We start from the raw sequence: 24,983 nt of genomic DNA, 5'->3' as shown, positions 1-24,983 counted from the left end.
GGGAAGTTGTGTTCAAGGTGTCACCACATGGTAAGCTACCATACCCGAATGAAGACGATTACTACAACATTAACCCCATGACATACGAGGGAGTGTTCTATCAAAGCAACCTGATGATAATGATGATGTGGTTAGAAACGATGATGCTAGACCATTGCGTGATGATGATGTGGATCCAAACGACGATGATGCACGGAATGATGGTGAGACCATTGTCAATGAAAAAGACATACTTATGCTAGAAAAGTTAAACGAAGACGCTGACGACGAGGAAGAGCCTCCACCTCCGTCAGACAACGAAGATGATATGATTGATAGTGATGATGAGATCGACCGAGAAAGAGGTTACAACAATGACGATTCGTATGGGTTCTAGCAGATGTATGTTTCAAGTCTTTTTTTTCTATAGTTTAGGACTATGCCTTTTTATGCATTTTTATTAATGTGTTTATTATTCCTTATTATTATGCCTTTTCCTTCATTTAATTAATTTACTAAGTGCTTATTCTCTTTTCAATGCAGGTTTGTGGAACATGGGCAAGGGGAAGGACGACGACGTGGGTTTCCTACGCAAGGTCGTCGGCCTGCCTAGTCGGAGTGGTCGAGCACGTAATCCTTCCCCCCTGGCTACTTGACGGTGACTCCTCACAGGGAGGTCACGGGAGAGGTGCCCTAGAGGAGGAGGGGGCGGGGGGAGAGCCCCTAGAGGGTGAGGTGGGGGGAGAGCCACTACAGGGGGTCGCGGCCAGAAAGAGCGCACCCTCACCGACTTAGGGGTGTTGTCTTCGAGGCCCTCCTCTAGTGAGGTACCCTCTGACGAGGAGGAGGAGGAGGAGGACGGGGAGGAGGAGGAGGAGGTTCGGGATGGGGCCGAGGAGGAGGTGGAGGAGGAGGTTGGGGAGGGGGACGAGGAGGAGGAGGCAGGCGAGGAGGAGGAGGAAGGCGAGGAGGAGGGTGGTGGCGGGGATGATGGTGGTGGCGGTGAGGAGGTTGGCAACAAGGGGTGGCTGCATGGTAACACAAAGCTACCAAACCAGATTCCTGCTACTGAGGAGCAGAAGTGGCTCATTGAGCCCACGGGGAAAGAGTAAGTGCCACTTTATAATAATTTCATTACTTTGCTTGCCACATGCTCATTCCGGTAGTTATTTATTTTTCTTGTCACGTGCTAATATTTCATTCTTTTGCAGCAACTGGATATATTCTAAAGGGGTCCGTATTCCCAACGGCCTCATCACCGTTTTGCTGAAGTTACACTGGCCGAGGCTGTACTGTCTGGATCCAGTCAGGCACCCAGACCATCGGGTTTTGGCCACGAGCTGGGACCACTGGGAAGCGGCCCTCCACGCGGACCATGAGACCCATGCCAAGGCCGTGATCACTACTTTCTGGGTGAGTTCTCTTCAGAAGCACAAGTCCATTCTAGTTTCATGAATGATTTAACTCATGGCTTCTTCCATTCTTGTTTCATGCATGATTGTAGAAATTCTATCGAGTTCTTCCAGAGCACAAGGCCAGAGCCAACCAGATCGTGCTGCGCCAATGCAAGAAGAAGGCCCGCCAGATGCAGTACGAGGTGCGCTATGTGGCCATCTCGACATACTATCACGATGCTTTTGGTGTGAAGATGACCAAGGAAGAAGCGCGGAGGATGGGCATTACCTTGGAGAGGCACGAGTACTTGGCGGTAAGTATAAAAGATTTTTCCTTCCGATGTTTGGGTACATTTCACCGTTTCGTGTTGACATGCCATTATGCTTTCATTATGTAGGTGTGTCCAAATTGGTGTTATGGAAAAGACGACTCCTGGGCGGCATTGGTGGATCTTTGGTGTGATAAGGATGGAGCCTGGGCGGCTACGAGCATCAAAAACAAGGCTAACCGAGGGAAGGAGGGAGTACATGCTCAGGGAAATCGAAACTACTTTCTCCACAAGACACTTAATGTATGACTAACCCCATTAAACATTCTTCTTCTATTTACCGTCACGTTCTTATGTATGACTAACCTCTGTTTGGTGGTGCAGGAGGAGAAACTGAAGCAGCCGCTCTCACACATGCAGGCATGGGAGATCGCCCATACGCGGAAGGACCCCAAGCCTGGCGAGCCCAAGTACTACGGCAAGAAGACCGCGCAAAGGAAGAAGGCCTACTCCGATGGGTATCTGAGGTTACATCCTGACACACCTGACCCCATTGCGGCGGATCTGGACGATAGGGTGGTGGTGGGCATGGGGCCCACGGAGCACGGTCGGGAGGCGGTTCTCGTTGCTGTGATCACTCCTACTATCTCCTACACACAGCTCCATCAGATCAACCCGAGCCTGAGCCAGTGCATGAGCACGCCCATGACCAGTGCACAATCACAGTCCCTCTTTCAGGAGCTGCAATCTGTAAGTATTTTCCCTCTTATCTTCATTGCTCACTTTATTTTCCGCATTTAGTAGTTTTATGAGTTCCATCATGTCATACCGTAGGCCTACATGGAGTACACACGCCAGGAGACCATGGCGTGGCACGAGAGCCTTTATGCATACCATGAGCAGAGGGATTGCCAGATGCAGCACGCTTTTCAGGAAATGGCAGCCGGCAGGTTTCCTCAACTGCAACCAGCACAATGTCCTCCAGCACAACCAAGGCTGCTTACCTTTGAGGAGTTTGTGGCACAGAACGCTGGCCCCTCGCCGGTTCGTTCATCCCCAATCTATTCACCCAAAGCATATCATGCCTTTCAACACATTCATATATATCTTTAACATTTCAACATCCAGGGAACCGGCGGATCAACCGTTGGTGGTGGTCTTCGCAGCACTCCCGATTCACGGAGCCCGATCACTCCGATCCACGGAGGCGGAGGCGGAGGTGGAGGCGGTCTTAGCGGTAGCGCTGCCGCTAGCACTAACGACTTGGGCTTCGGCGGGCTTAGCGGTGACGACCTCTGCGGTGACGACCTCTGCGGTGCTCGACGTCCTGGCGCTTAAGCCTTTGGGTTACTTGTGGTGATGATACACTTGATGCTTCTTATGTTGTGAGATGTTTCTTATGTTGTGAGGTGATTCTTATGTTGTGAGATGCTTATGCTTTGTGAGTTTGTCTATGCATATGTGATCAGTTTGTCTATTTGCATATGTGTTGTATATATGCTATATTGAATTGAATTGACCTGAAAAGAAACAGAAAAAAGAAAAAAAACAGAGACAAACTATGCCGACGGCTAGGCCGTCGGCATAGTGCTCGCGTGAGCACCCAGTGGCTGACACGTGGCAGCTATGCCGATGGCCTAGCCGTCGGCATAGTTTTAAACTAAGCCGACAGCTAAGCCGTCGGCATAGCCGCCACGTGTCAGCCACTGGTCACTCCTGGGGCAGGGCTATGCCGACGGCTTAGCTTGAAGCTACGCCGACGGCTAGGCCGTCAGCATAGGCCTGCCCCAGGAGTGACCAGTTCGCGCCACGTGGCACCTCTATGTCGACGGCCTAGCCGTCGGCTTAGTTTAACACTATGCCGACGGCTAGGCCGTCGGCATAGATGTGCCACGTGGCGCGCAGTCATTGGCCAGCACTTAATGACGGTCGCCGTTAGGCGGGGACGTTGCCGACGGACGAGGCCGTCGGCATAGTTGTATGGACACCGTCGGGATAGGGTCTATGCCGACGGCCTTTCTATGTCGACGGCCCCCCAGGCTACGCCGTTGGATATGTTGCCGACGACCCTATGCCGACGGGGGCCGTCGGCATAGGCCTGTCCCGACGGGAATCAAGGCTATGCCATGACCCGGGCCGGTGGCATAGGGGTTTATTCCGGTAGTGACGCCTACTCGGAAGGACAACGACTATACATTTATCAACGTTAGCTCAGACATAACGTGTTAGCGTGTGATCATGTCAGCTTGAGCGCCTGAATAAAGTTGTAAAAATGTCTATTCGAGATGCTAACATGTTGATTTATTTAGATTAGGATGTTAATCATAGAGCACCTCATAGCCTAGCAAACTCGGTGGCCATTTCCACGTTGCACGTCCAAACGCGTCATTGACTCGACTCCCTCCATTAAATCACCTCGCTGGTACCAATTGCCCTTCCCTCCGCCATGACCAGTAGTGGCAACCGTCCCTCTTCCCACCGCACCACACCGTAGACAACCTCTGGCCACTGATCGATCCGGCGCACCCATCCGCCTTTCCGGTCTCGATCTCGGCGATGGATCTGTTGACACTACGAGCAACAGTCTTCCACCTCTCGAGCTCCGCCGAACCTGTTAGACTTCGCCGCTGTGCCACTGTCTTTTCTAACAACAGGAATCGCCGCTTGCTTCACCGACAAGAGCCGTTTGTCGCACTCACCTGCAGCACACGAGCGTAGCAGTTGACTTGAGCCAACACCAAAAGGAGCCTCGATATCGAGATGTCTGCACCAATCATCAGCGCCACCATGGGGGCGATGAACCCCCTCATCGGCAAGCTTGCTGCACTGATGGGCGACGAGTACAAGAAGCTCACGTCAGTCAGGAAGCAGGCCTCGTTCCTCAAGGATGAGCTTAGTGCCATGAAAGCTCTACTTGAGAAGCTTGAGCTCATGGATGAACTGGATCCCTTGGCCAAGAACTGGAGGGATCATGTGAGGGAGATGTCCTACAACATGGAGAATTGCATCGATGACTTCATGCGAGACCTTGGAGGTGTCGATGTCAAAACAAGCTTTATCAAGAAGACAGTCGAACGTCTCAAGACGTTGCGGAAGCGTCATCGTACTGCTGAACGGATGGAGGAACTCAAGGTTCTTGCGTTGTAGGCAAATGAACGATGCATGAGGTAAAATATTATTATTATTTTCAAAATATAAGATCCTCGCATACAATATCTTTCATATGAAACCGGTAAATATCTTTTGTTGTTGTGATGAAAAGGTACAAGATTGATGATTGCATCAATTCTACTTCTCGCGTCATTCATGTTGATCCTCGCATGTCGGGAATCTACAAGGATGCAAGAGGCCTTGTGGGTATTGATGGCCCAAAGAAAGAGCTTGTAAGTTGGTTGACAGATACCCAGGAGAAACTCAAGGTGGTGGCCATTGTTGGATTCGGGGGTCTTGGTAAAACTACACTCGCCAAACAAGTGTATGATGAGATCGGAGGACAGTTCACTTCTAAAGCATTTGTATCGGTTTCTCAAAGACCTGATATAATAAGCCTTCTCAGTGGCCTACAATTGAAGCTTGGGATGAAGGGGGAGTCATCTCAGGCTCGTGAGGTGCAAGATACCATTGACCTTCTTAGACAACATCTCGCGCATGAGAGGTACACATATTCTTCTTAATAGTCACTTGTGCACTTCAATGGTTAATTAATTAATTATGCAAAAAATATGTTATTTTACTAACATTCTCTAAGTTTTGGGTACCTTCCAGTGATTTTTAAGTAACTTTACTAATTTTAGAGATGTTCTTTAGGATAAAGCCAAATCTTATTGGCCATTGAAAGGTTGAGCTCGTACACCCCCTTTCGAAAGGGAGAATTTTGTCTTTGTCACTCTAGCTTTTGCCAATTTTTCTTATGCCACACTAGCTTTTGACATTTCGCTTTTGTCACTTTTAGCATTTGACAATACATCACAATTGCATTCTATGGTAAAAGCAAAAATTTCAGAATGACAATTGTGTTACATTGTCAGAAGCTAAGAGTGGCAAAAGCTAAATGAAATTATTTTGCTTTGCCACGGAATGGCAATTGTGATATATTATCAAGAGCTAGGAGTGGTAAAAGTGAAATGTCGAATTTTAGAGTGGCATAAGGAAAACAGGCAAAAGGTAGAGTGGCAAAAACAAAACTTTCCCTTTTCCAAAATACATATGATTAAGAAAGCATGCATGTAAATTTACGGGATTTCATAAAAATATTCTTTAGAATGCGAGGTCATCGTGTTTAATGTCGAGCGAGCGAGAAAATATGGAAGGGAAACGTGAGCATAGTAGCTCCCATGCAGCCACGCAGCTTGCCAGAATGTCGTGCGCGCCACGTCCCCGACAACGGCCGAAGAGGTATCACCAAGCGAGCAGACCATCGACGACAACCTGGTCCAGACTTGTGATTGGCTGGTGGCTGGATGGAGGGAGTCGCCCAGGCCCAAGTGGGCCACGGGGCAACTGGCTCCAAGTGCAGGCACTGCAGTAGCTTCACTTAAAGGCGGGTATTTGGAGTGGTGACATAGCACACCCTAAGGGCATGGCCAATGGTATGCTTCAAACCTGATGCCCCATTGTCCAACTAGGTTCGGATGCCAGGTGGAGCTGGTATGGTAGCCTCGCAATGTGTCAGAGTGGCTTGCAGAGGAGGCGGCCACTTCATGGGAGAAGGAAGAAAAGGAGAGGAAAGAGGGGGAAAGGAGGTGGGAGATGGAATTGGGTGCTCACATGGTAAGTAGAAGATGACGCCGGTGTGGGGGCATGGTAATGGTTGGCTCAGTTTAGCATGTTGGTGATAAGTACCAAGTCGATGCCTCACTTTCTTTTCTGCCTAGCTGGATGGGCTGGGGCATCACTAGGTGATGCTTCCTTTGTTCATGCCCTAAGACCACCTCCCGCTTAGGGTGGCACAATTGTTTCCGGGCGCTAAAGCACTTGGCCCCGGACGTCACATAGGAATGCCCTCCTCAACTTGTCGGGAGCTAAAAGCATCGAAGGGGTTGACTAGGATGGGGTAAATAGGAGACTACAAAATTTTAGTGTTTCTTTCAACTTTAGGGATAACTGCGGATAAAGTAAGTTCTCTAGATATGTAATCTACAATGATAAAAACCTATATGACAAGCAAACTAACATGACCAGTCCGGAGATTTTGGGGTCCGGGGCAAAACTAAAACCCATGCTCTTAACATAAACATTGAAATAATGGCCTATGAAGAAAGTAGAGAAAGGTGTGTGTGACTGTCACAAGTTATCCATAGAACTACAAAGTTGTGTTTAATGTCAGGCTTTACTATAACTACAGTAATAAATTATAGGTTAAGGTACCAAAAAAGATTTAGATAGATAGGTGAAGAAGTCCATAAATAGTCCTAACGTAAATTTGCATAAGAAATGCAGAGTTGGGATGCATGTTTTTGTTCTTGCACTTACTATTGTTAATGGTAAGTTGTTACTGTGAATAGGACTATCTGAAAAATTAAGATAGACAAACAAATCCATATGAGTGAAGTGAAAACTATTCCTTGATATCTTCAAAAATTAAATCCCTTAATTTCTTCAAATTTTAAATCAACGACACCGCGCTAAAAAGCCGCTCTTACCTAATTGTGCAAATGAGTAAATATGAGTTAGTTTTCTCAATTCATTTGAAAACATCAGCGATGATTAACAACCAGAACCACGCTCTTTGTACTGATCTCTTTGAGATCTACGCACATGAACATCAATATTAAACCACACAAACAGAAGGTTAACAATACAAATAACAAAGTCATTAAAGACTAAAGTTAGTGCCATGAAAACCCTGAAGCAATCAAATCCGCGATCGGAAAATTACAATAATTATCCTATCCGCACCAACCATCTAAGAGCATCTACAACCGGAGTGGGCAAATCCAGTTCCTATATGTTTGCGGACGTGCCCGGACGCGTCCGGGATTGACCGGTCAGACATAAAAAAATCCTCCTCGACAATCGGCTCCCTCTAATCAAATCTTCAAAACCATAGTAGTTCCATGCAACGTTAAATTACACACTTAGTTGAACACACATGTCATCGGACTACCAAAAATTGACATATTCTACTAACTACGAATGAAACAACAATGGAAGAAGTTCATCCATGGGCACCCTTGCCCTAGCCCCTGCCCTTGTTGTCTTAGTTGCGTAAGTAGCGGTGGAAGACGCAAAGCGGATCAAGGCAGATCTACTAACTGCCGGAGTTGTCCGATCCGTCGCCGTCCTCCTTCTTCTCCTCTTCTAGGGGCAATCCATCCATGGCACGGACCGCCACGCTTTGCTCCCTTGCGAAGGCGTGTGTCGCCCTCCTTTGTCGCTTCTTGGAGATGCGGGCATGGTGGACTTCCTCATTGTTGTCTAACCCTCCTTGCGACTCCAACTCCACCTCGAGGGTTGTCGCGACATCCCGCGCCCTCTGCCTTGCATGGCGGGCACGCCGCACCTCCTAGCCAATTTGGTCGTGAACCATGGCGCTGTTGACCTTTGTCTTGGGGCACGACGTCGTGGGGATGAGGCGCCACCTAAGGGGTTGCGCCGCCAACCTGGGGTTGCCCTACCAATTGGTGCTCGCTGCTCCCGGCGAGGCCGCGGTCATGCGCCTCAAGCCACCAGCCCGGAGCACCATTTGAGCAGACGCAATGGATTCCCTCCGGATCGAGTCTAGTCGTAGTCGAGCACACTCCTCCTGGGAGCGGCGAAGAGTCATGTAGTCGTCCATCCCCTCCTCTTCCCCGCATGGGACAAGGTCCCAGTTGATGGTGTGATGCCCCCGATTTGACCGTACACTAATCATGCACGCAAACATGTACGATCAAGATCAGGGACTCACGGGAAGATATCACAACACAACTCTAAAACATAAATAAGTCATACAAGCATCATAATACAAGACAGGGGGCCTCGAGGGCTTGAATACAAGTGCTCGATCATAGACGAGTCAGCGGAAGCAACAATATCTGAGTACAGACATAAGCTACACAAGTTTGCCTTAAGAAGGCTAGCACAAACGGGGATACAGATCGAAAGAGGCACAGGCCTCCTGCCTGGGATCCTCCTAACTGCTCCTCGAAGCCGAACTCCATGTAGAATCATCCTCGGTATCTCTAGCTCCTGGACTCCAGCATCTGGTTGCGACAATCCGGTATAGAAAGGGGAAAAGAGGGAGAAAAGCAACCGTGAGTACTCATCCAAAGTACTCGCAAGCAAGGAGCTACACTACATATGCATGGGTATATGTGTAAAGGGCCATATCAGTGGACTGAACTGCAGAATGCCAGAATAAGAGGGGGATAGCTAATCCTGTCGAAGACTACGCTTCTGGCAGCCTCCATCTTGCAGCATGTAGAAGAGAGTAGATTGAAGTCCTCCAAGTAGCATCGCATAGCATAACCCTACCCGGCGATCCCCTCCTCGTCGCCCTGTTAGAGAGCGATCACCGAGTTATATCTAGCACTTGGAAGGGTGTGTTTTATTAAGTATCCAGTTCTAGTTGTCATAAGGTCAAGGTACAACTCCGGGTCGTCCTTTTACCGAGGGACACGGCTATTCGAATAGATAAACTTCCCTGCAGGGGTGCACCACATAACCCAACACGCTTGATCCTATTTGGCCGGACACACTTTTCTGGGTCATGCCCGGCCGCGGAAGATCAACACGTCGCAGCCCCACCTAGGCCCAACAGAGAGGTCAGCACGCCGGTCTAAATCCTATGGCGCAGGGGTCTAGGCCCATCGCCCATTGCACACCTGCACGTTGCGTACGCGGCCGGAAGCAGACCTAGCCTAGCAGGCGTTCCAGTCCAATCCGGCGCACGCCGCTCCGTCGCTGACGTGAAGAAGAGCTTCGGCTGATACCACGACATCGAGTGCCCATAACTGTTCCCGCGTAGTTGGTTAGTGCGTATAGACCAAATGGCCAGACTCAGATCAAATACCAAGAACTCGTTAAGCGTGTTATTTTAAGTATCCGCGGACGCCGACCAGGGCCAGGCGAACCTCTCTCCTAGGTGGTCTCAACCTGCCCTGTCGCTCCGCCATAAAGTAACAGTTGGGGGCCGTCAGGAACCCAGGCCCATCTCTACCGGGTTGGAGCCACCTGTCCTTTCAGCCCCCTAATCAGAATCACTTGCGGGTACTCAACGAGCCGACCCGACTTTAGTCACCACATGTGTCATGTATATAAAGTATATAGTATATACCCGTGATCACCTCCCGAAGTGATCACGGCCCAGTAGTATAGCATGGTAGAAGGACAAGAGTGTAGGGCCACTGATGGAACACTAGCATCCTATACTAAGCAGTAGGATAGCAGGTAAGGGTAACAACTGTAGCAACAATGACAGGCTATGCATCAGTATAGGATTAACCGAAAGCAGTAACATGCTACACTACTCTAATGCAAGTAGTATAGAGAAGGGATAGGCGATATCTGGTGATCAAGGGGGGGGGCTTGCCTGGTTGCTCGGGCAAGGAGGGGTCGTCGTCGACGTAGTCGATCACAGGGGCAACATCGGTCTCGGGGTCTACCGGAGAGAAGAGGGGGAAGAAACAATAAATATAGAGCAAACAAGGCATCACAAAGTTTAACATGGCAATATGATGTGCCGGGTGTGACCTAACGTATGGCTACACGATAAAGGTGAAGGGGGAATTCAACCGGGAATGTATTCCCGGTTCCGGACCTGTGTCAGACAGGTGACCGGAGGGGAAATATTCCAAGTTCAGCATGCTAGAGGCATGTGACAGATGAACGGACCGCATATTCGGATTCGTTGGATTTTTCTGAGTAATTTTCATATAGAAAACATTTTCATCCGAGCTACGGTTTATTTTATAGGATTTTTCTAAGTTTTAAACATTTTCTGAAATTATCTAAATTAATAGAAATGGAATTATGACGTCAGTATGACTAGAGGATGACGTCAGCAGCCAGCTGGTCAGCTGACCAGGTCAAACCTGGCCTGTGGGTCTAGCGGGACCCACTGGTCAGTGAGAGTGGCTATAACAGTGAATTAACTAATCTAACTGAACTAATTAGGGGTGTGGGCCCCATATGTCAGTGAGACATTAGACTAATATAATTAATAATTAAACTTTTAATTTCAAATTAGATTAATTACGCGCGGGACCCACACGTCAGTGGCCCACGGGTGCCCAGTCAGCAGTTGACTGGGTCAACCCAGTCATCTGGGGGCCGTGGGGCCCACTGGCAGTGGCTCGGGATGGCCCCAGGCTAGCCACGTCGGCGGCCGGCGCCGGAGTGACTCCGGCGACCCGAAACACGACGGCGCGACCACGGGGTTCATTGGGAAAGGACTACAGGGCATGGGGAAGAGCGCGGCTAGGCCCGTTCGAACGGCCACTCAACGCCGCGTCGTTTGGTGGTGGTGGCACGACCGGGCTTGGCCGGATTCGGCACCGGCGATGAGCGAAAGCGGCGGCGCGTACGGGAGCTCGAGGAAAACGGGGCTACGGCGAGCTAGCGAGCAAATGGAGGTGCTGGGGAGGATCTATGGGGCGCGGTGAGTGTAACCGGCACTGGCCCGGGACCATTTGGTCGCCGGAAGCTCGTCGGCGATGAGCTCCCGCGGTGATGGGCTCGGGCACGTACGAGACGGCAACTACGGGCACGTTGGGGCGAGGAGAAGAGAGCGGGGAGGAAGGAGAGCTCACCGCGGAGCACAAGGAGGCTCGTTGGCGGTTTAGGAGCTGCAGGGGCGGCGCCGGAGACGAAGAAGATCGATGGCAGTGGGACGAAGGGGATCCAATGCTGCAGCGCCTCCGAGCTCCAGCTGAGGCCATCAGTCGAAGGAGTCGACCCCGACGGAGCTCACCGACAGGGTCAGCGGGCGCGGGGCCGCCGGTGGCCGCGACAACAACGAGGACGGCGGCGACCACACTCGGGCGTGGATGGGGAACCGGGGGAGAGGAAGGCGAGCGCGTGGGCGAGAGAGAGAGAGGAAGGGAGCCCGAGGCGTCGCCCTTATCCTCTCCCGGCGAGGCCGGCGAGGTAAACGGGGTCGACCTCGCCCCTGTAGCGACACGGAGCAGAGGAACAGGAAGGGGAGGGAGCGACCGGTGAGGGGGGGAGTGGGCCGGCCTGCTGGGCCAGCTGGCTCGGGTGGGCCGAGGCCCAAGTGGGGCAGGGGCTTTCTCTCTCTCTTCTTTTCCCTTTTCCTTTTCTTTGTTTTTCTTTTTATTTTCAGCAGCTTTTGCATTTTCTTTTTAGCCAATAATGACTTTGCAAAATTATGCCACTGGCCAAAACAATTTCAAAGAATTATTGGGCACTGCCACAAAAAGATTGTGAGGCTTTTGAAATAGTTTGCAACCTTCATAATTTAAAAAGGCATTTAAACTATAGTTTTAGCCACTGTTTTAAAGTGGTTTAGGGCACTTAGACATTTGCAAAAGTGTTGGTTCACTACCAATATTAGGTATGGATTATTTGGCACATGAAGAACATTTTAGTTTTAATATTTGAAAAAATTTATTGTTTGCTTGATTTTGACTTTGAATTTAAATCGGTTTCGAACTAACGTGAGATTAGCAACAGTAATCGAAGTGACGTGGCATCATTAGCAGATGTTCACTGTAGCTTAATTATCCGGGCGTCACAGATGGATCGGGAGATCTCGGAGTCAGATCCACTGCCTGCTATGTCGGAGAAGGTCGAAGTTCGCCGAACATGAGCTTGGGGACGGGAGTGGAGTTGATTGGAGTGAAGCGGCTAGGGTTTGGGCCAAAATGCGAATGGGGATGAATATATGTGGGGTCGGGGTGGGCCATTATGAGATGGATCCGATGTGGCAAACGCGTATGGGTGTCCCCATATTCGCCCACATCTAGGATCGGTATGGGGTTGTCGATCAACCAGTACGTTTGGGCTGCGTTTCGGGTGGCTGGTTGGGTCTCAATTTTTGTCCAGGTAGACCGCTTGGGCGTTTGGAACGGATATGGGGCATCCGGATATAGATGCTCCCGTTACACCACAAGAACGAAAAGGTTCTTCAATAGCACCACCTTCAGGAAGGAAGCGGCGCTCAAGCTCCACTATCACCGGATCCAACTACCAAAGGCTAGATTCTTGGTTTTCACCCTAAAGAACTAGTCCGAGCATATCCGAGCAATGCATTCAACAAGGTAACGAAGCAAAAAACATCGTCACCGCCAGGTATAACCAACTCCGATCACACCTAAGTTTTCACCCTAGAGCTCGAGACTGGTACACAAGTAGCCCCACCCTCAAAGTTGATCGTATGTTGTCGCCATCACTTTTCCACGATCCCAGCAGCTACATGTGATGGCCTACCGCAAATGCACGACCATACTCTCTGCGTCAAGCCGTCATCCATAGATTGCATCTCACCGCCAAAGGCAAACATCGGATCTGAAGGGAGGAACCCTCACAAAGACTTTTGGTGGTCATCCTAATCCACAGGGAGGCCTTCACCATAGGCCGGAGTGGTCATCACACGGACCAACAACGACGCGTAGCACACCATGCGATTTCCATCTCGCTAGGAGCACGAAAGGTGGATATGTCTGGTGGCCAAGAATCAAGCCGCTACATCCCTCCTGGTCATCGCACCCACGACCGCAGGCACACCATCTCGTCGCCACCAGCAAGGGCCGCTGCAGCCGCCAGCCACGGCTCCCGAGCAGAACCACCTCATCAGATTGAGCTGGGTGGCACCGCCTCACCAATGGAGGGCATGCGACCCACAGGCCGCGTATCTACATCTAGTGTTCACCACCACACCCCGGAGGACAATCTCCTATGAGCGCGCATTTAAGCAGCATGGGACAACACGGGGGAGGGGAGCGTGGACCTCGCTACCCATGCAGCCAAGGCCAACGGCCAGAACTAGCGGATACCACTCGCTAGCGACGCGCCACCACCTGAGGTCGCCCCCTCGATTCTGGAGCCTCTGCGAGAGTATGGAATGAATAGATCCTCGCCACCACCTTCACCAATGGCCCCATTGCGAGCCGGCAGCCACCTTTCGGTGGCGACAAAGGAGAGGGGAAGCGGGAGGGAGGGCCGGCGGTGGGCAACGGTTTCGCCTTCTGAGTCGTTTCTACAGGAGCGACGCGAGGGCCCTTCGTCTGTTGGCATGTATGGTCTCCCCTTAGGGCATCTCTAATAGGTTGTATGTAATCTTGTTGGTAAAAATGTCCATCTCATCAACGAACAAGCTATTATACAACTACTCATATTGGTTGTGTCTAGATTGTCCAATAGGAGATGAAAGAATAAATGTGATTGCTCTCTATTTCGCCTTGGTTAATCTACATACAACTTTGCACATCAGAGACACCCTTAAACGAGAAATCGACTATGGCCAAATCTCGGAACGAAAATCGGGCAACTAAAGTAGCAAGCCCATAAATTAAGAAATAAAAACACCACCTGATAATGGTGTGATTGTTGTATGAGGTAAGAAATACCTGGATGAGAAGAGATGCAAACTTCAGATTGGCATACGAATGGGAGAAATTGACTCATGAAATGTCTCTTCATTCTCAAATGAGTATGTAACTAAAGTTGAATTAGCACATGTATAAATAAAATTGTGAGCCATCGTATTGAAGATAGATCGATGGCTAATGTTAGTTGGATCCAACAAACATGTACTTCTAATATGGGTGTAGAGTTGTACGGTCTCAAGCCATTATCCTTTATTATATAATAGAAAATTGTAGTCTCTTTTTGTTCAAGAATGCATGTATAAGATAAATATAAATGTGTTTGTACTATGTTATATCGGTGCATGTAAATTAACTTGCCTTAGGCTCGAATGTTATGTGAACATGCAAAATTAACCTAGGAAATAGCATTTTTCTTGCTTGAATCCTAGTTTACATTGTTCTTAGTTTATGTTCATTTCTAAGTTATGGTACTTCCATCTGCAAATCATATCACAATTCAAGCTATCTGATATGTACAACAAAATTCAATAGGTACCTTATTGTAGTAGATGACTTGTGGGATCAATCAACATGGAATATTATGAGTTGTTTCTTTCCATAAGTTGATAATGGAAGTAGAGTAATAGTAACTACACGAGTGGATAATGTAGCTATTGGGACGTGTAGCAACGACCGTGAGTGTGTTTACAGAATGAAGACCCTAAAAGAACTAGACTCAAGACTGTTGTTCTTTAATAGAGTGTTTGGGTCTGAAGATGACTGTCCACCCCAGCTTAAAGAAATGTCAGCTGAAATTTTGAGGAGGTGTGGAGGGTTGCCACTTGCAATTATCACTATAGCCAGTTTGTTAGCTAGTCATCAAGCAAGACCAAAGGACGAGTGGGAGAGCATAAGAAACTCTCTTGGTGCTAAGTTCGCCACAAATCCCACCTTGGAAGAGATGAGGAGTATATTAAACCTTAGTTACATGCATCTTCCTCTTCATCTCTGTCCATGTCTCCTGTACCTTGGCATGTATCCAGAAGATGGAAGTATCAGCAGGGATGATTTGGTTGTACAATGGGTAGCTGAAGGCTTCGTCAATAATTCTCATGGATCAGATTTGGAGGACGTTGCAAAGAGTTATTTTAATGAGCTTATCATAGAAGCCTTACCCAGCCAACTGAATTATCAAATTTTGTAGATGTGGGGTATTGCAAAGTACACGACATGATGCTTGATTTGATCATCAGCAAGTGCGCAGAAGACAACTTCATCAGTGTGGCATATAATTGGGAAGATGTGGCAAGAATGTATAGCTACGAATTTAATAAGGTCCGTAGATTGTCCTCAAAATCAAGCGCTAGTGGTACAACATCAGGGATCATTGATACTAGCATGTCACAAGTTCGATCATTTGCACAGTTTGGAGAGTCCAATTACACGCCCCCTCTTTCGCTATTTAAGTACCTTCGAGTGCTCATGTGTAACTTCCCTTACAAGGGTACGACGGTCGACCTCACTCCTATTAATCAATTGTTTCAGCTAAGGTATGTTAGAATTAAGGCATTCAAATGCATCATTGATCTCCCTATTGAAATTCGAGGCCTTGTTCATTTGGAGACGGTGGTAATAAATGGTCGATCAGCACAAAACTTCCCATCAGATATAGTTTTATTGCCACGACTGTCTCATCTGAGCCTTCCAGATGGTACAGGGCTGCCTCAAGGAATCGCGAGCATTAAATCATTGCATGCTTTGTCATGCCCTGATATGGAGAAGAGCTCGTTAGAGGATATTAAGGGCATTGGCGCAGAGCTGACTGGTCTGAGAATGCTGAGCTTCTCTGGCAAAGTGGTGGCTGAGGAGGTAGTTGATGCTTTGGTCTCCTCAATTGCAAGGCTCCGTGACCTCAAATACCTCTTTGTCAGTGCTAATGGTGTGTTTTCTAAACATTCTTGTTGCCAGATGTACTCGCTATCCAACCCTCCTCTCCATATCGAGGTACTTTATCTGCTAGGATGGATATTGAAGAGAGTTCCCAATTGGATTGGCGACCTCCATTGCCTCCGCAGCCTGACTTTGTCGGTTGAGTACCTATCGACTGATGAGGTTCACGTTGTCGGAAAACTGCCCTCCCTCGTCGACATGTTTCTCTCGGTGTCGAGTATCACTGAACATAGTGGTGCCACCATAGTCCGCACAGGATTATTTCTGGTTCTGGAAGACCTTAGGTATGCATGGAGTTCGAGGCAGGGGCGATTCCCAAGCTGCGACAGCTCCATCTACAAATACCTGATGGGTGGGGTGGTGCTACGCCATTAGGCATGGAGCACCTGTTAGCCCTCGAGCACATCCGTGTAGGTGTCACATCCTCCGTCCACAAGAACAGTGATGTCGAGTCTGCCTTCAGGAGCGCAGCCGATGTGCACCCAACCAGGCCCGTCGACAAGGCTGTGCGAGCGGTGCGATCGCACAGGGCCCCCGAAATCGTAGGGGCCCCGATCGAAGGTAAAAACATATTGGCCGTGGTTCATGCGCTGGTTTGCGAGAGCGCCTCCTTGGCGCCTTCAGCGCCCACTAGCGAACCCAGCGCCCACTGCGTCGTTTGCATGGGCCTGGCCCAGCAACGCGCGCTGGCTCCCGCTCGCTCGCTAGCCGCCCACTCTCGATCGCTGGCTCACGCACGCTCGCTTGTTTTTTTTTTCTTTCCCCAAAAAATGCTACATTATGTCATGATTTTCTTAGAAAAAACCAAACCGGGTTGCTACAGTACATACTATTGTTCTTAGGAAAATGTTCATCGAATTTGAAAAAAGTTCATCGAAATATGAAAAAAGTTCATCGAATATGAAAAAAGTTCTTTGAATTCAAAAAAAAGTTTATCGAATTTGAAAAAAAGTTCATCGAATTTGAAAAAAGTTCATTGAATATGAAAAAAAAAGTTCATCGGATTTGAAAAAAGTTCATTGGATTCAAAAAAAAATATCAAATTTGAAAAAAAAATCATCGATTTTAAAAAAAGTTCATTGAATATGAAAAAAAGTTCATCGAATTTGAAAAAAAGTTCATCGATTTGAAAAAAGTTCATTGAATATGAAAAAAAAGTTCATCGAATTTGAAAAAAGTTCATCGAATATAAAAAGAGTTAATCGAATTTGAAAAAAAGTTCATCCATTTGCAGAAAAAAAAACATGAAGAAAGAAATTTTCTCGAATTTTAAAAAAGGGAAAAAGGAAATGGAGAAATGAAAGGGGACACAAGAAAGGAAAGAAACGATGTTTGTTGTAGCAGTGGGTTCGGTGGCGCGTTGGTTGTCGCGGCCCCCCTCGATGCAGGAGGTCGCTGGTTCGATCCACCCTCAAGCGCACTTTTTTGCGACTATGAAAACGTATAGTACGAAAGGTAAGGTGGGCCGGCCCTTTAGTAGCGAAGGAAGGAAGCGGGGGTGTGCGCCCGATTGCAGGAACAACTAAATCGGAAATAGGATTTGGCCTGGTTTGCTTCCTTTTTCGGCTGGCTCGCTCGATCCGATTTAATCGGAAGAAACCTTGCTCAAGAAGCGGAACGCACGTTATGGTGCGCTAATACCCAGCGAACAGGCCGTCAGTTTTTTTTTTTTTTTGAGACAAAACAGGCCCTCAGTTGGCCTAGTACTGATTTATCCACTCCCTTTTCGGCCTGTTTGTAAAAGAATAAGTAAAAAAACAAGGCAGGCTAGTTACGCTAATGGGCCAAATCGCTACGGCCGAGAGTGCTTGTTTCTCGTGTTTCTTTACTGCAGCGGCCTCTAACCACAAGAATATTTTCCAAGGTAAGTCATAGCCATACGCCTGGGATCAAAATAGAGGAACGAAAATCTAGTTCGGGTTATTACTTTTTTGTTACAATCATTCTCTTTCTGGTTCTTTTGATGTATTCCTGTCTTATCGATGCAATGCCTACTACTACAAAAGTGCTACTCGATTAGGCATGCGCTTAGTTTTAATCAAAATAAATAAGATTATCACACTAGCCGTAAGCTAGTTTTTTATTGTAGTACTAATTCTTCGTTGTGTGCTCGTCTTGCTACACTATTTCATTCTAAGAAAGACTTAATGGAATTTTATTTTCCGAGAATAGAGTCATGGATTTAAAGATTCCGTTTTAAGAAATACTCCTTCCGCCTGGAATCACTTGTCACCGAAATAAATATATCTAGACGCATTTTAATTCTAGACATATTCATTTTTATCCATTTCTACGACAAGTAATTCGGGACGGAGGGCCTACTAGATAGATGATGCTTTTCGGTAGAACATGTGGTCAGTTTACTATTTTATTACAATTTGCGAAAGAGAAGTTTATTGTTTCAATACTACGTTTATTCTTAGCATTACTATATAATATATTTTTCAACTATTGTGTGAAATACCACATATTCGAAGCTATATATTAAGTGAATAAATGTCTAATTATATTAGTAATAGAATTTTTTGCTAAATTTTGGGCCCCAATTCATATTTCGCACCGGGCCCCCGAATTCCTGGAGACGGCCCTGCACCCAACATGCCCGTCTGTTCAAATATATCGATATGATGATCGGCCTTCTCTGTAATATAAATCTCCCCTTGTTGTTCTACTTATTCATTTACTCTTCTTGTATTTACCTGGTACACATTCTGTTTATCGCATAACTGCACTACATACCTTGTGATTTATGATGTCAGAGTTTGTAATGATTTGGGCGTATCTGAACCTTGGCTAGCCGAATGCGGTTATTCCTGCATGATATGAATGGTCATATGTAATACATCATGTTGTACTATATGCAGATGATCTTGGATGCGTAGTCTGCACACTGTGTACGCAATTGCTGGATAATACGGTGCGAGCTGTCTATGTTTGCAACTAAACGAAGGCATGTACATCCTTAATGTAAGCAGCTGAACATCCATATTTGAAGACTCGTCTTCATCATCCTTAATTGATTAATATACTGCACTAAAATAATCCAGGCGCATCAATCTTTTTTGCTTTGAAATCCATAATTATTCGGTTCGAGTTCATCGGCATGCATCAAGTTGGAGAATATTCATGATATAACCTGTGAAATATGTCCTAACTATCTTGTGATTCTGAATCCATAAGTGGCTCCAAATGCGGCCATATCGACATTCTTAAGAGGGATAAAAGAGTTTGATTTGGCGCTGCGACCTGAGATCTCACTTTTCTCTGCCCCGTGGATCGACGGTGATTAGGCCATACCTTCCCAACCCCGGCCTCAACCAAACACGAAAAGGCCCTCATCCAGTAATGGTGCCCGCGCGAGCTATCCATGTGAATCTAACTGTAATCCTTGTGGATCCCTCTAACCAAACAAGGCTTGAGGCACAAACCTGATGAACCACTGTAATAACGACGAAAGTCTATGAAACCAATTTATTTCCTGAGACTAGTGTACCACAAGTTCATGATCAATGCGTGCTTGGGAAAGCCAAAACACCCCTATGGACAGGCCCCTTTTTTTCACATCCTATGAACAGGCCTGTTCCAAGACTACCAAATTTTATTCACTTCTTCACAATCCAAGCAAGAAATTCAGCAACCATAGCAACTAGCAAGAAGACTCAGTAGATCGACCCCAATAAACACGGAGAAAAAAGTTTTAAGATTAACCTGTGCTAGAGAGCACAGAGCTGGCCCTCTTGGTCTGCCCTCGATTAATCCATGTACTGCGCCGCCACCTCAAATCCCATGCTATCCATCACATAGCGATGAGGAGATAGAATAGGAGGTAGACCTTCCTTTTTTTCTCGTGGGATTTTTCATTTTGGAAAGATCGGAGGCGGACCTGGCGGCGGCTGGGGTATGGACGAGCAGAGCAACCGCTGCATCGTCGCGCGTCTTCCAAGGGCCGATCTCCCTCGCGTACGCTTTGGGCCAAGCCCAGTCTAGCTAGCTACCAATAGCACACACAGGCCATGCTCGCATCGCCAGCCAAACGATTTGGGCGTATATGGACCTTATCTACCAGAATACAATTATTTGGAAAAAAATCTCACAAAAAAAAAACATGAATACATTATTGATGCATGATCTAAATGGATCGCCTGCATATAAAACAGCACGTAGCGATTAAATGTTCCATTTAGAAAAAAAAAACTCTAAATGGAAAATTTACTTCATGTAAGTACTTCTTTGAAAGTAAAACCACTGAATGTGCTAGATTGTGAGAACTGTTAATGTTTGCAACTGAACAAAGGCATGCACATCTTTAAAATTGCTGCTTAAGATTGTAAAATTGCAAAACCACTGTAAAGGCATGTGCAACTTCTACAATTGTAAAACCACCATACGCAATTGCTGGATGGTACTACCGTGCGAGCTGCTTATCTTTAATGTAAGCAGCTGAACATCCATGTTTGAGGACTCGTCTTCATCATCCATAATTGATAAATATATATTGCACTAAAACAATCCAGGCGCATATTTTTCTTTCAAATCCACAATTATTCAGTTCTACTGTTTATGTGAAGCTTACAGAGTTCATCGGCATGCATCAAGTTTGAGAATATTCAGGACATAACCTGTGAAATATGTATTGTAGTTCTGAATCCATAACTGGCTCCAAATGTGGCTATATCGGCATTTCAAAGAGGGGTAAAAGAGTTTATTTTGGCTCTGCAAGGAAATCTTAAATAAAATTGATGCACGGTTCTGAAATCTAAAGTATGACACCATGAGCACAACTTTGTTCAAATCATTCAAATAGTCAGGTTACATGCATTTACTGCTAAAAATCACTAGCATGAAACACCAGCATAGAAGCTACACAGTACAAGGTTCAGCATGAAGAAAGAAAAGGTACCCCTTGGATCATATGGTAACAACACTGCCCCACCATCCCCCTGTGTTCCGACATTACCTACCATCTAGGATAGCCGGGAGCATGGAACAACGACGAAACTCAGGCCAAGTCAGTTTCGGTTTCGCAGCACGGGAGGGCGCCGCCACATGACATCTACTTTGAGCATCAGATACAACAGCGGATACAACGCCGTGGAGGAACAAGAACTATGAAGATTGGTCCTTGGCGACCTCCTCACTTTGGTCCTTGGCAACCTCCTCGCTCGGTCCATCTCCAGCAGACGTCGTCGTTCCGTCCAAGAAGCGAACAATGACGACAGTGATGTTGTCAGCACTGCCCCTTTGAGAAGCTTCTTGAAGTAGTCCCTTCGCCGCTTGCTCAGGATCTTCTACTGGCTTGACCATGGCAACAGCTTCCTGGAAATGTAATATTTGGGTTAACCCATTGAAACTACAGGGAACTAGCACCATGTCAAGGAGAATCTTCAGTAAATATGCACTTACATCGTTAGTTACAACATCCCATAGCCCATCACTAGCAAGGATAAGGAATTCAAGTGAGCTGTCAACTACCTCCTCCTGTAAATAAATAAAAGGGTCAATCACCAAGTGTAATAGCCTTGATCATCCCTTTCTTAATAATAAGGAGTGCCCACTATTTCTTCCTTGCACAAAAACAACAAAGAACTTGCATGAAAAGTTACATTGCACTAATCAATATTTAATCTCTATAAAGAGATTATCTAATCGAAAACCTGCAAGTCTAGGTTGTGGTTGAGAACTAGGCAAGGAAGCAAAAGCCAAACCTTGATCTCTGGATCAGCGACAACATACTGCTTTAGAAGTTTATCACCAAATGCGCGAGAAACAGCAAGAACACCACCAACACGCCATGTCCCTGCAAAACGAAGAACAGTAAATAAACAGGAATAATGCTAGTAACAAGCACATGGTGAAGTAGGGAGTTTTTTAGGCCTGATAACAATACCAGCCCACATCACAAAGCCTCCAGCTTCCTCAATTCTCTGTCTCTCATCTGTCTGGTCAGGTTTGTGATCCCTGGAAACCGCAATAGCTGAAAGGGTGGGATGCAGAAAACATCATGATCATCTAACGCAAGTGAAAAGAAATTACATGAGATCATGTTATGCAGTTAATTTCAACTGCCATGGACCCACGGAGAAAAACCACAACCATATGAACTTTCCGATGAAACCAAGAGTGCACGAATGACAGTATTACAGACACTGGACTTACCCTTCCCTCCTTTAGAAACAACAGCTCTAGAATCACCAACATTTGCAACCACCAAGCGACCACCGACAAGAATAGCTGTTGAGGCAGTTGAGCCAGCATCTCTGGTGTGGCTACTATCAGCTTTCAGAAACTCTGAATCGGTATGATTGAATGTTTCAGCTGCAGAAAAGAAACACAAGGAAGTCATGATCACACTCTGCCTGGGTAGAAATATTTTGGTCCACAATAGTTTATTGATGATGATAGGCATACCAATAGCAGCCTTTGTATCTGTCATGAATTTCGGATGCTTGATTAAATTGCTGAAAAGGTGCTTCTTCACATATTCAGCTGCTCGAGCTCCGCCGTGACCTGTAGGAAAAGCCAACTATACTAGTAAACACAATTGATCAAGGAGCTGCTGACATATGAAAACCCTGAACAATTAATATAAAAATACTGGCACAAGGCAACACATACCATCAAATACGCCAAACAACCCAACAGTCTCTCCATCAACATCATCCACTCTTGTCTCGTAGAAATCCTCCATAGATGCCCTTTTCCCAGCACAGCTTGCAAACCCATAACTGAACCTGCCTTTTTCACTGCAATGGCAATTGGGGAAAAACAGTTAACAGAAGATCCAAATTCACGGGCTCACGGCACCCATTATACAGCATTTCGTGTGAAACCAGATGTGTCATACTTCTGAAACACGACTACTTTCTGTACTTCCAATATATGAAACAGAGTATTTTGAGGTAACAAATTCCCATATTTTGTCCTCACTTTCATCAAATTTTCTTCCGAGGTAGAAAAGCACATATGAGTAAATTGGTGGAGTCTAATAAATTACATGATTAAGTATCTCAGTATCTCACATAGATATGGTTAGACATGCCATGGATTTATATCTGCTCCATGATTATTTAATGAATCTCTTAATATAATCTCACTGTAACGCCTTTAATTACACTTATTCAAGACCGTGTGGACACGAAGATGTTAATACAGCAGCCAAATCAGATCGATATATCATTTACCCAGATCCTCACGGCAGGACTTCTCGCCCATGTGGCATGTGATCTCTCGGAGAATTTAGTACCCGAAAACACGAGCATGAAACTAAAATCACCCCCGAATTTATTTTCGCTAATTGGACAGATCCAATCGAAACGGCTGCCTGCACTCGTAACCCATGCCCCAGACGAATTCGCCTATACCCACTCGACGCCCAGACCATCAGCCACGGCAGAGGCAAGAGGCAACCTACCGCGGCGCGCGCTCCTCTCAACAGCTACGGATCTCTCCTCATCTCCCTCGGAAAGAGGCTACGGAGCCACGCGAGCACCCATAACGAATCAGCGAGCCCCGCCGCGAGAAAACCAGCCACAGAAAGCAACCAGGACGCGCGGGTAGGAGAAAGGGCGGGCGGCTCACCTGATACCGCCTCCGGTGACCGGCGAGTCGTCGCCCCTGAACCCCATCAGGGAGCACCCCTCGTCGTCCTCGCGGCACCACCAGCCGTGCGAGCGCCCGGCGAGCAGGGACAGCGACAGGAGCAGGAGCAGGGAGGCGGAGGAGGGGAGGCGCGTGGCGGCTAGCGATGGCCCCGGCGACCTCTCATGCATGAGAGGGGCGAGAGGGGGGGGGGGGGGAGAGATCGGGATTGGGGGCGGGGTAGGGTGGGGTGGGGGTGGGATGGGGAAGGAGAGAGGAAAGGTCGAGAGAGAGAGAGAGAGAGAGAGAGAGGAGAGGTGAGGTGAGGGGAGTGGATGAGAACGATCGGCGGGGTGGGTGACGTGGCGGGAATCGGGGAGGGGAGACCCCGCCCGTGCCCGGTCAACGCCCTGCTTCCGTCCCCTTCTATTATTGCGAAATTGCGTGTACACCTCACCTCGCTCTGCTATGTTTTCGGTTTTCTTTCGTGCCATTATTTTGTCGCCTTCGTTTCTGGAAATTATTGATTCTGTCACATTCCTGGCCTGGAATTTTTTTTTTGTTGAAGGAACTTCCTGGCCTGGATTTCGGTGTATTATTTGTGGTACTAGATTTAACAAAGTAGAGTCGCCGTTGATAGAAACTACTCCCTCCGAATGGGTGCATAGACCGTGCGAGTACTCCTTTGCAATCGAGCATCTGAATGTTCATTTAATCTTTGCGGATAATTAATGTGTCTTTGGTTGGAGTTTAATTGAGTGGATGTTTAGAGCTTAAATGTCTTGAGCAAGTTTGACTGGATTGCACACATCTTTAGAGCTTATTTGGTCTTTATCATGAACCACATATACTCCCTCCGTCTCAAAATAAGTGATTCAACATTGCACTAACTTTAGTACTTCCTCCGTCCCAAAATTCTTGTCTTGGATTTGTCTAGATACGGATGTATCTAATATTAAAACATGACTTTATACATCCGTATTTAGACAAATCTACTAGATACATCCGTATTTAGACAAATCCAAGGCAAGAGTTTTGAGATGGAGGAAGTACAAAGTTAATACAAAATTAAGTCACTTTTTCGGGACGAAGTGAGTATATAGCAACAGTGGCAGCGCCGGGATTGCACCAGCCCTTGAGGCCACCTTCGAGGACCGTAGCTACAGTGTAGCACTGTAGTTACAATGATGCTAAACGAAGAGCTCAACCTTCGAACCCCAGGCAGCGGCCCGGGCTACCCGGGCAGTCTCCGCCATTGCATAGCAATGATAAGCAACGCAACACTCAATGTTAAACCCTTGGATGAAAAAAAATCTAACCAAAATACTTTAGGAAAATTAGAG

General features: G+C 47.1%; 1 protein-coding gene and 1 pseudogene across 1 annotated transcript; one reads left to right on the top strand and one right to left on the bottom strand.

Moving 5' to 3' along the window:
- The first annotated feature begins 4,402 nt into the window (after positions 1-4,402).
- On the top strand, positions 4,403-18,944 carry LOC123142480 (disease resistance protein RGA5-like; annotated as a pseudogene).
- A 1,875-nt stretch (positions 18,945-20,819) lies between these two features.
- On the bottom strand, positions 20,820-23,917 carry LOC123143812 (probable protein phosphatase 2C 10). The gene is made up of 8 exons (XM_044562808.1): positions 23,641-23,917; positions 22,678-22,805; positions 22,471-22,569; positions 22,219-22,377; positions 21,950-22,036; positions 21,768-21,859; positions 21,466-21,540; positions 20,820-21,378 (listed from the first exon to the last, which is right to left on the bottom strand). Exons 1-8 carry the CDS (start codon positions 23,829-23,831, stop codon positions 21,169-21,171), a joined length of 1,041 nt encoding a protein of 346 aa, XP_044418743.1. The 5' UTR covers positions 23,832-23,917; the 3' UTR covers positions 20,820-21,168.
- Positions 23,918-24,983: the final 1,066 nt, after the last annotated feature.

The sequence above is a fragment of the Triticum aestivum genome, chromosome 6D (assembly GCF_018294505.1).
Source record: "Triticum aestivum cultivar Chinese Spring chromosome 6D, IWGSC CS RefSeq v2.1, whole genome shotgun sequence".
NCBI classification, from domain to species: domain Eukaryota; kingdom Viridiplantae; phylum Streptophyta; class Magnoliopsida; order Poales; family Poaceae; genus Triticum; species Triticum aestivum.
Note: the sequence above shows the minus strand (reverse complement) of the source record. Positions and strands in the feature narration are given on the sequence as shown.

What these genes read in the sequence shown, in the direction of transcription:
- LOC123143812 (XM_044562808.1), bottom strand. Translation starts at nt 23,831, where the DNA reads ATGCATGAGAGGTCGCCGGGGCCATCGCTAGCCGCCACGCGCCTCCCC. An exon ending in TGTTTCTAAAGGAGGGAAGG is followed by an intron (nt 22,037 to 22,218) that starts GTAAGTCCAGTG and finishes CCACCCTTTCAG; the next exon opens with CTATTGCGGTTTCCAGGGAT. An exon ending in TCGCTGATCCAGAGATCAAG is followed by an intron (nt 21,541 to 21,767) that starts GTTTGGCTTTTG and finishes ATTTATTTACAG; the next exon opens with GAGGAGGTAGTTGACAGCTC.